The sequence below is a fragment of the Morus notabilis genome, unplaced genomic scaffold (assembly GCF_000414095.1).
Source record: "Morus notabilis unplaced genomic scaffold, ASM41409v2 Scaffold485, whole genome shotgun sequence".
Taxonomy (NCBI): Eukaryota; Viridiplantae; Streptophyta; class Magnoliopsida; order Rosales; family Moraceae; genus Morus; species Morus notabilis.
Genome location: NW_010364290.1, coordinates 38696 through 49523, shown reverse-complemented (window position 1 = coordinate 49523; position 10828 = coordinate 38696). Strand labels below are relative to the sequence as shown.

The window sequence follows — 10828 nt, the reverse complement described above, 5'->3', positions numbered from 1 at the left end:
TAATAGCGGATGATGATCAACCTATATGTTCGTAAAAAAGTAATATTCACCTTTGATTAATTTGCATGCTGTCCTCACGTGAAAATTGACTCCACAGTACAAATAATGGAATTTGAGAGTTGAGACAAATTTTTTTTTTGTTTTTTTTGTTTTTGTTTTTGGAACGTGTCCCTCACGCATGTCCCACCGCAGGCATCAAGTTGTGTATTGGTCAGTAAGGGTTGAACAATATTACCCACTACCAAACAAAATGTGTAAAAGATTGTGCCATGTGAAAAATGGCAACCGGTGATTAAAGAACACATATAAAATCTGTTTAATTTGTTAATTTAAATTTTTAATTTGAATTAAAAATAAAATTTTATGTGATAATTTTTTATTATAGTAAAAAAATTAAATATGACTGTTTTTAAAATTTTTTTATTATAATAAAATTTATATCGATAAAATAAACAGAATCTTAAAGAAGTGATTTCAATTCTATAATATCTATCTACAAATAAGGTCCAACAATTTTATTTGTTGTGGCGCTTAAGCATAAAGAGCATTATGACTCCCTCATCATGGCTCATAGCCATCGTCGAACAAAGCGTTTTTTTTTCCCCTCTCTTTTTGAGTGAGTTAGCTTGAGAACGTACTTTGCATGTATTATAATATTGACATATTTAAAAAGTTTATTTTTTATAAATAATGAGAAAGGCATTACGCACATTTTAAGAAAACAATTGTAATCATTGATAAAAAAATATTAAATAGAAAGAAATTATTTTTATAAGAGTAAAGTAAGAAAAATATATTTTTAAAAAACACACAGTAAAAAATTAAGCTATAAAAAACATTCACAAAATTTAAAAAAAAAAAAAAAACATATAAAAAATAGAAGGGGGAAGAAGTGCTCATAAAAGCACCGTAGAAAAAGAGGTTTGCCTCTTTTTTTATTTTTCTTATTTAGGTTTTCAACGTTGAGAGACTGGTCCTTTTTTTAGGGTTTAAGCCAATTTTGGTCTTTTCATTCAAAGATGTGTTGATTTGCCGATCATGCTCGGAGAAGCTGTAAAATAAGTTACGGAGCCTTACGGAAAACCTTAACTTGCAAACACATTAAAGAGTTGAGGGATGGTTTTACCAAATTAAAAAAAAAAAAAAATTCAAAGTATCATCTACTAAAAAATTAAGAGATCATCAATGTAAATTGCTCTTATTTTTATTTTTAATCTTTTTACCGAAATTATAGTGGGCTTCACTATAATTTACATTACAGACTTGTGAAAACTTGATATGTATTTTTTTTAATTCCTCTTACATGCTTCGTTTTTTCACTGGATTTTCCTATCGTATGTTTACAACTTTTTATGTCCTTAATTTATTTATACAATTATCTGCCCTTAAAACTAATGCAATTATATATAACGGAGAGAGAATCTGCATGTGCCAATTCCTCAGACATTTATATATATTTGAGCATCTCCAATACACTATAATTTATGTGTTAATTGTAAATTTAGTATTTGAATACAAAAAACTCTCTTCAATACAATGCTATTTATTATGCTAAATTTTTCATATGCTATACTTTATGGTAAATTTTCCACCAAATATAAACATATGAAAAATTTGACATTTGATTGTTATTAGTTGAAATGTTTATTTTTCATGTAATCATTACAATTTTTACATTTTCTAATTATTTTAAAAATAAAAGTTTACTTTTATAACTTTTAAAGCTTAATGATTATAAGAAAAAGTAATTTAACATTTTAAATAGCATTATGCATTAGAATAAAAATAAAATTAACATACTATACTATACTTTTTGATACTAAATATATAATTCGCATAACATTATATCGGAGATGGTCTAATATAATAGGTACCACAAAAAGCTTAGCCATATTTGAAACCTAGTTTTCTTTCGTTCTTTTCATAGGATATAGCAACTATATATATTTATATATAGGATACAAAAATTTGCAATCCGGACAAAGAGAAGACGTATTACTTCTTCTATCTCACTGCTAGAGGACGGCTAGACCCAAGCGGCTACAGTGCTGGGTTCGGTAAGGCCCGGCCTTGTATTGTTAAGGGCCGGGCCGGCTCGGCACATCACATGGGCTAGGGTTGGGCCTCAATTTCCCAACTCGCGGCCTTGGCACGGCCTAGGCCCAGCCTTGCATGGTGCGGCCTGGCACAGACCCGCCGCGTGCCTAACGGTCACAAGCGGCCCGGAACGTCACGGGCTTAACGGTCGAAAATGGCTAGTTTGGCCCGGCCCGTGACGTGCCCAACGGTAACAAATCGAAAATTTGTCCCCAAAATCCCTATAAATACCCTACCTTTCTCACAACATCTTCACTCCTCTACATCTCTTTCAACTCTCAACTCCTCTCACTCTCATAACTCTATCTCTCATACGCTCTCTCTGATTCTTAGTTTTCTCTCTCGATTCCTAACTTTCTCTTATCCGTTTCATCTACAAATTTCAATCGAATTCCGCTACATCCCGAAAAACAAAAGTACTGACGTACTGTTCTCATTATTTTTTGTATAATATTTTTTTTCTATTTAATGTTTATTTACATTGTTTATTGTTAATAAACCCTTTTGTTAACATTAACTTATGTTTTTTTTTACAAAAAATGGCGGAAGGAAATTTTCTTGATTTCTCTAATTTTGGAGATCAACCATTTTTTGAGGGTAAAATATTGATGCACAACTCCAACTCCACTGATGCAGATAATGTTCCGGTTGATAATCAATCGGTACACAACAAGGATGTTGGAGAACATGCCAGGGAAAAAATACTACACATTGCTCTTGCATGGCAACATTTCACTGATGATCGCTATGACCTAATCTAAAAACAAGTGAAGTTGAAATGCGTGCGGTATATAAATATTGTAAAAAAAACTTTTCTAACAAAAAATGTGGGGGTATTGGCCATCTTGATAGACAATGGAAAATATGTCTACCATTACACTAAGGTGGTAGTGTGGACTCCCACCAACAAGCACTTTCACTCACAACACACAAGGTTTATAAAAATTTTCATATGATGCACAACGTGCTCGTGAGGCACTAGCTAAATTTTTAGCTAGTGCCGAATTACCATTATCTTTTACAGATGATTCAGCATTTGAAGAATTTATTCAAACGACATTTTATCCACAAGTTAAATGGGTAAGTAGAAACACAACTAGAGCTGATTGCATGAAAGTTTTTTTATGCAATGAGACAATCACTTGTTGATAATTTTAGGTCTTTCGATGCTACAGTCTTTTGCACATCTAATATCGGGGAGGATTGTAATAAAACTAGTTATTTATGCGTCATGGCACATTTTGTTGACGGGAATTGGATTTTACAAAAGCGAGTTATTAGTTTTCGTTTATGTCATTTTCCACATAATGCAAATGCTATTTTTTCTACTATTATGGAAATTTTTAATTTTTATGGCATTGAAGATAACCATCCCTTTTGATAATGCATCTACAAACACAGTTGTTATTAACATATTCAAAGCAAATTTGAAACCACCTTTTGGTGGAGAATTTTTTGAAAACAACATTATATAGATGATACACTTTTAGATTATTTTTTCAAAGTTAGACATAACCGAATCTTTTGGAAGCAATTCGGCCATAGTGTAATTTACTTATCCTTGTATACTGCACTCTCTTTTCCTTCGCCAAGGTTTTATCTTGATCTCTCTACGGGTTTTACTTAGTAAGATTTTTAACAATACAGACATTTATGTGTACTTATTCATATTATTTTAATTCAATAAAATCACATCTTTTAAGAGCATATGATATATTTTCTTTTTTTCATTAAATATGATAATAAATACGAATTCAGTGCATTTCAGTCGATCAGTGCATGCTCAACGGCCATAAATTGGACCGTTGAGCTTCACCAATTTAAAAATGGTCAGTGTCAGCCCATGAAGGGGCTTGGACTAGGGATAGGCCTGAGGGTCTTTCCTCAAGCCCAGCCCAGACACAGTCCTGTACTGTACAAGGATGTGCCTGGCGTGGTGGGCCTGAGATTAGAAGACACAGCCTTTTGACAACTCTACTCACTGCAGCTTCGATCCAGTTCTTTGTCCCTCCTCACGTTACAACTTACAAGTCATTGCCAATTTGATAAAAAAATTTCATTTAAAAATTGAAAGGAGGCGTAAGTTTTCCTTGTGAAACTTCGGCTCCAACTCTGGATTTTCCGATAATGAGCTGTGATATGAACAGGAAAAGAAAACAAAAAACAAAAAAAAAACAAAAAAAAAACAGAAACAAAAACAAAAACAAATACACTTAACTGATATAACATTGTAAAAAGTAAGGAAAACGACGGCTCATCATCAGCGCTCAGCTACCAATCCAACCTCTCACACTTCACACTACAATATCTTCTTTCATTTATGTATGTATATATTATAGTTTATAATATTCTATCGGAGAATGAAAATGTTTTCCCTTTGTTATTTGATTTCAAACCAAAAACACCTCTAGCTAGTTCTAGGCAATCGGTAGGAAACAACAGAAAATGGGGAGGGCCAAAGGCCCAAATTCAATCGCCCTCAGAGTAAATGAAGTGAAGAAGCAAGAAAATAAAAGAACCCTAAGTACCGCCTAACGATATCTATTTATGTAGTATAGATTATAAATGCGTATAATATTAATATCATATATACACATAAGATAAAGGGATTCAGGGGTGTGGTCATCTGCTCCTTCCATTGGGCCGTAACACGCCCTGTTATGGATCAAAACCCAGGCGGAAGTGCCCAGCATTCTGCTTGTGGATAAAAAAAAAAAAATTTTTTTTTTTTTTTTTTTTTTTTTTTTTTTTTTTCAAAAATGTTGTATTCTTTCTTTAGGGAATTTTTTCCAATGTATGTATCCTTTGGGTTTTTTGGGAAAAAAATTATAAAAAATTCCCTAAAACCCTTTTCCAATGTATGTATTCTTTGGGTTTTTTGGTTGGCGGCAAGCCAACTAGATAAGAAAAAGGCTTTTTATGTTGAAACTTCCAAAAATAAAAGATTTTATTGTATTTATTATACTGTTAACTCAATTTCTTTTCTATTTTTGCATTTTTACAAAACAATATGTAATTTAGTGCAGTTGTTATTGGAAAAGTTTTTTGTGAAACAAATGAATATTTTTGTCACAAAAAATATAGGATACTTGTATAATTATTGAAGGGTGATAAAAAAGTTTTCATTTTTTTTTCTACATGGACCTTACCTTTATTTTTTCTCTTTTGAAAATAGACATTCCCATCTGAAACCATATTGATTTGATTTATATTCCTTGCTTAAGCTATCATTGTTCACGATACCCTGAGCTCAATGCCTTGAACTTGGCGCTCTGAGCTTAATATCTTGAGATCGATACCTTGAGCTCTATACCTCGGGCTCAATGCCCTGACTCCAATGCCTCAAGTCTATGATAATTCAGACTTGGTAGTTTTAGGCCAGGTATCTTAGGTTGGACCTTATGCCTAACTTTTTCAAGTGGGAAATAAGAAAATCACCACGTCAGTCGGAATACCAATGAGGGAAGGGAGAGGTTATATCCGGAGGAAAGCGAGAAGTCATGTCCGAAGAAAAGCAAGAAGCACGGAAATGGTAAACGTGGGTCGGACGGTTACACTCATAGAGGAATGGTTACTTAAAGAAGACGGTCTATAAATACGAGAGGAGAAGACTGTATGACGTTCCGGAAATTCTCGAGTCCTAGAGTTATTTTCTGTCAAAATTGTTTCTTGAGAGTTTGAGAGGATCTGAGCGTGCATTCCGAAGATAATCAATAACATTCATACTTTTTTCGTTCCATCTTTCTTGTTAAGTTACTTTTTTCTTGTTTTCTCGTTACTGTGATCCGTTTCTACCGAGTTTCACATTTGAAATTTAGTTCTTGGTTGTTGGCGAAATTCTACGTCAACATAAATCTTGACAGAATATTATCCCATGAAGAAATGATCGTGGCTACTGCAGAAGGGACGCCAATCCCAAACTTTTCAGTTGAAGAGGATGAACGAGCGAGATCGAATGTTGTTAAGAACACCTAAATTACTGGGCAGACTTCACTGTGGATCTGGACCTTTGGGATCTTGGAGCCAAGGAATTATTAAAGATAAAAAAATAACAATAAAAAAAAAGAGTTGACATCTGACAATAAAAGAATCTCATGACACCGTAAGCTCTATGATTATTATTGTCGTCGTTGTCGTTATAGTCATTTTCTAACGCTTGTGGCAGCTTATTATTGTATGGTTTGTATCTTAAAACTTGTTTTCGCTTAGAATATGGAAATGACATGTCGTTCATGAAATGTATGCTAACCCCCACGTTCTTTATGACTTTAAACTTTTTTGTCGTTTCTGAAAGGAGAAACGACATGTAATTGGTTTTCATAATCTGCTGACGTTGTTACAACTTACATGGTAATACCATCTAGAAGTTTGAATGTCAGTAAGTCATTTTGCTATAATAAAAAAAAAAATTTTAAAAATAGTCACATTTAACTTTTCTTAAAAAACTCTCAGTAAAATACATCTCAACTCGAATTAAAAACTCAAATCAGTTAACTAAACGAGCCGTAAATAATTTGTCGTTTCGTATCTAGTTGACTTTCTTGTTTTTAATTAAAATCACAAGTTCGTAGTGTTATTGAATTTTTTTCCCTCAAAAGTTCCTATTATTGTTTATAATAGGTAAAATACATGAGTCTAGAATTGTTTAAATATAAACGTAACACATACATACAAGAAAATTAAGTCATACTACCACTTAATAGGTTGACATTTTTAAGATGGAAGCTCAATCTAAATATAAACGTAACACATGCATACAAGAATATTGGGTCATACCACCACTTAATAGGTTGACATTTTTAAGATGGAAGCTCAATCTCTAATAAAACTAATTATTCTCTTTCATCTCTCCTCAAAACTCTAAAATAATATCAAGGTCCATTGCTCAAACGAGCGAGGGCATGTTAATAGTCAAATACTTAAGTTTCACATCATTTAAATATAAATATAGCCACACGCATATAAGAATATTAGGCTACTTCACTTAATAGGTTGACTTATAGTTAGATCGAAACTCAATCCTTAATAAAGCCAATTCTTTTCCTTTAATTCTCTTCTCATCTCTCCTCAAAACTATACTTTTGTTAAGAAAAATGCAAAAATCACAAAATTTAATCTCAAGAGTAAGAAGTGAAATTCCAGAAGAAATCTTGAGTTTTTATTCCTTTGAAAAAACACTTACAGAATCTACGGCATTACATACCACCAATACTCTCTTATTCTACAAGTGTATTTTTCTCATAGAGAATTTAGAATTCTCAAAGCCTACACTCGGTTTTAGAATTCAGCTCATATCTCAAACACTTCATAGACCATATATATTGGCAACCAATTACAAAATGACATCTGACTAATTAACTCTATCTAGTCCAACTGACTAACTGACTCACCTTTTTTGAATTTATAACCCAGCAACTGAATATTGAACCAACCGTCAACGAGTCTTTCTTTCTTTCTTTAGCTGGAGACTTTCACTTCATCCTTGTTTTTGAGAGGTGGGTAATTTTTCAAAATAAATAAATAAATAAAAACTTCAGTCACTTTTCCATATTTCAAAATAAATAAATAAGTAATTTTTGGAGTAGATTTCCGAATTTATACCTCTTCTATCAACTGCAACAAGATGAACGATTGTGTGAACTCCTACGTACATAAAATGTCATCATCTCAATCTGTAAGCCAAACCGCGCTTATGATCACTTGGAGAGCTTACAATACACTATACATGGAGTCACATGTATATACACAGTTGCTTGAATACATATATGTAATATGCGTATCTGTTATAGAATATGGAGCTAGCTAGTAATATGGTTCTTTGAAAAAGATGACATAAATAATACAGCAGATAGCAAAAACAACAATAAAAACATCAAAAGTAAGGGCGGTCATAGCCTGATCACTGAGGTCCATGTTCCTTCCACCAAGACGATCGACCACTTCGGGGACGGGCTCATAGTTCCTGAGGTCTTGCTCATAAGGATCCTCCAACTTCACCCTCATTTTCTCAGCTTGGCGGCTCGCAGCCTCCTGAGCAAGCGTCCAGTCGTAAAACCGGCGGCTCTCTTCATTGCTAAGCACATCATACACTTCTCTCAACCTCAAGAACTTGTCTGATGCGGCTTTTAGGGGAAGACTGGTCGTGTCTGGATGGTACTCTTTTGATAGCCTCCTATATGCTGCTTTGATCTCTTCCAAATCGGCTTCTACTGATACTCCTAAGAACCTGCCCAATGTCATGAACTACAACAATTAGGATTACATATTATATTATATATCAAATATACCAAAATCTTTATCCATGTTTTTTATTTTTATTTTTTTGTTCTTTTCCTTTTTTCTATGTCTAGGATGAACAAGTGCTCGATTAGAGTCTGGTACAGAGAGATGGACCGGAAATAGCAACATTTGCCATTAAGAAATCGTAGCATAGCATTTGAGGTGTTACTAGCTAGCTAGCTTACTTAAATATTTCTGAATCTACCTTCATTTCTGACTAAAGTTGAGGCAATATAAAAGGGGAAATTTCAATTACAGGAAGATATATATGTGGGGGTTTTTTTTTTTTTTGAGAAATAGGATTAACTGTGTTATCAAAAGATTTTTTATTTCAGATAAGGAATGAGTAATCTTCATCCTAGTGGTATCTATTGAACAAAAATGGCGATATCATCTAACAAAAATGGCGATTTCAAATTGTTGCATGATAAATTAAAGTAATTAGTGAAAGAGCTAGGAGGAAATTAAACTAAAATGAAAGACTCACTGGTAATGGGAATCGGCGGACTGGTTAAGCAAATCGGCAAACTTCTCACCCAAGAGGTTTTTCTGATCGTCATGAGCTTGGCCAGAAGTGCTAGTACTGGAACTACTGCTTCCTCCAACCCAACCTTCGTCTTCATTGTCCCAATGTATTCTGGTGTCGACCCCAGGCGGCGATCTTTCGCGCTTGCGCGGGCCTTCTCCTGAAACCGCACGGACGAGGAATCTAACATTCACATGCCATGTTCTTGTTGGTGGTGGTGTTGGCGGCCTTGGCCTGCGTACTGAGTTTATTCGCCCTCCGACGACCAAAGAGTGTAAAGCTTGAGCTGCAGCCATGGTTTAATTTGTTTGTATGGCCACAAAAGATTATTTGGTTTTTGATTTTACGCCACTTATAATTAAAACCAAATTCCATTTTCGTTTTTTTTTCCTTTGTTTTATGTGGTTCAGAAATTTAGACAGTAAGCTGAGGTTTGGCGTCTTGTGAGACTTTTGAAATGAAATTGTGTTGGTGCAGGAACGTTTTGGCGTGATTACCCCCCCGCCCCTCTCTTTGGCAATTGGCACTAATGAACGGTTTATATGTTACAAAATTATTTTACTCATATCAGGCTCATCTTTAGCAGATACACATCTGTCTCGTCGATGCCATAAACACTAGTATTTCAAAAAAACAAAAAAAAAACAAAAAAAAAGTTATAAAAAAAACAAAAAACAAAAAGAGAGTAGGACTGACAATTCGGGTAGTGACACGACTTGAAACCCATACGAAATTAGCGGGTTTGGGTTTACTATAAATAGATTTGGATCATAATCAGATTCACATGATTAACATGATTAATAAATAGGTTGGGTTAGGGTTGTCATCATAACACAAATTGACACGATTAATTATGTATATCATCTGCAATCTAATGATATGTTATATAACATGAAAGTTTATATGACATATTAAATACAAATAATGTGAATTTCAATATTTGTATGGAAAATTCATTTATTTTTCGTAAAGAAAAAGATAAATTGACCAATAAACGTGTTAAACATGTCTTGGCCGTATTAAATAAGTCATTTATATAACTTATTTATTCAATATATTAATTTAAACAGATTATACAGATTGACAAGATTAACACGAGTAATAAATTGGTCGTGCATTGATATTTTTAACACGTTTAATAAATAGATCGTATTTAAGGTGATATTTTCTCACACGATTAATAAATAAGTTGATACAAATACGATCCACTAACATCAATTGTTACCTTTTAAGTAAGAGATTCTAAACTTTTTAGCTAGTCTTAAAATATGAAGAATTTATTTATTTTTAACGTGAAGGCTTTTGAGCTTAACAAAATTGCACTTGACCAGTTTGTGAAAATTGTACAAGGTAGCGAAAAGTTTTTTTTTTCAGATGCTTTACCTAATATTTTAGAACCATTTGTATGTTTTGAATTTTGATATTTCTAAGGTGAAAAGAAGTCCAGTTTTTTTTAATAAAAAAAGAGAGAATATCATTTTAATACTTCTGTGTTATAACAAAATATATTCTTAGGAGCTGTTCGGCACCCTCATTCTTGAGTTAAAAACTTAAAAAAAAAAAAATAACTCGAGTTACAATTTTATTCAAGTTCATGTTCTTTTAAGTTTGAACTCGAGTTTAGGATTAAAACTCGAGTTCAAGTTTTCCCTTCAACTCGAGTTCAGAAACTCAAACTCAAATTAATGAACAATATTTTTTATGCTTAAAAATGCTATAACTTTTTCGTTTTAATTCTGATTGAGATGATTTTTTTTTCTATGCGTTGAAAATGAAAAAATGAATAAAACTCCACCCATATACCCTATTAAAATTTTCCATCAGCATTAAGTTTTTATTAAAATACTATCTAAATACAAATTTAAATTTTGACTCACTCAAACACAAACTCAAAAAGATTATTATCTCAAACCATAACTCAAATGT

The 10828-nt window shown here is 32.9% G+C and overlaps 1 protein-coding gene across 2 annotated transcripts; it reads right to left on the bottom strand.

Annotated features, from left to right (window-relative positions):
• Positions 1-7471: 7471 nt before the first annotated feature.
• On the bottom strand, positions 7472-9211 carry LOC21408154 (NAD(P)H-quinone oxidoreductase subunit T, chloroplastic). 2 transcript variants are annotated; one of them, XR_002902913.1, is made up of 3 exons: positions 8864-9211; positions 7699-8323; positions 7472-7578 (listed from the first exon to the last, which is right to left on the bottom strand). XR_002902913.1 is itself a non-coding variant. In XM_010106182.2 (2 exons), the coding sequence occupies exons 1-2, from the start codon at positions 9196-9198 to the stop codon at positions 7900-7902; spliced, it is 759 nt and encodes a 252-aa protein (XP_010104484.1). In that variant the 5' UTR covers positions 9199-9211; the 3' UTR covers positions 7692-7899. The 2 variants fall into 2 exon arrangements, 1 of the variants encoding a protein (XP_010104484.1); XM_010106182.2 differs by lacking the exon at positions 7472-7578 and having other exon boundaries at positions 7692-8323.
• Positions 9212-10828: the final 1617 nt, after the last annotated feature.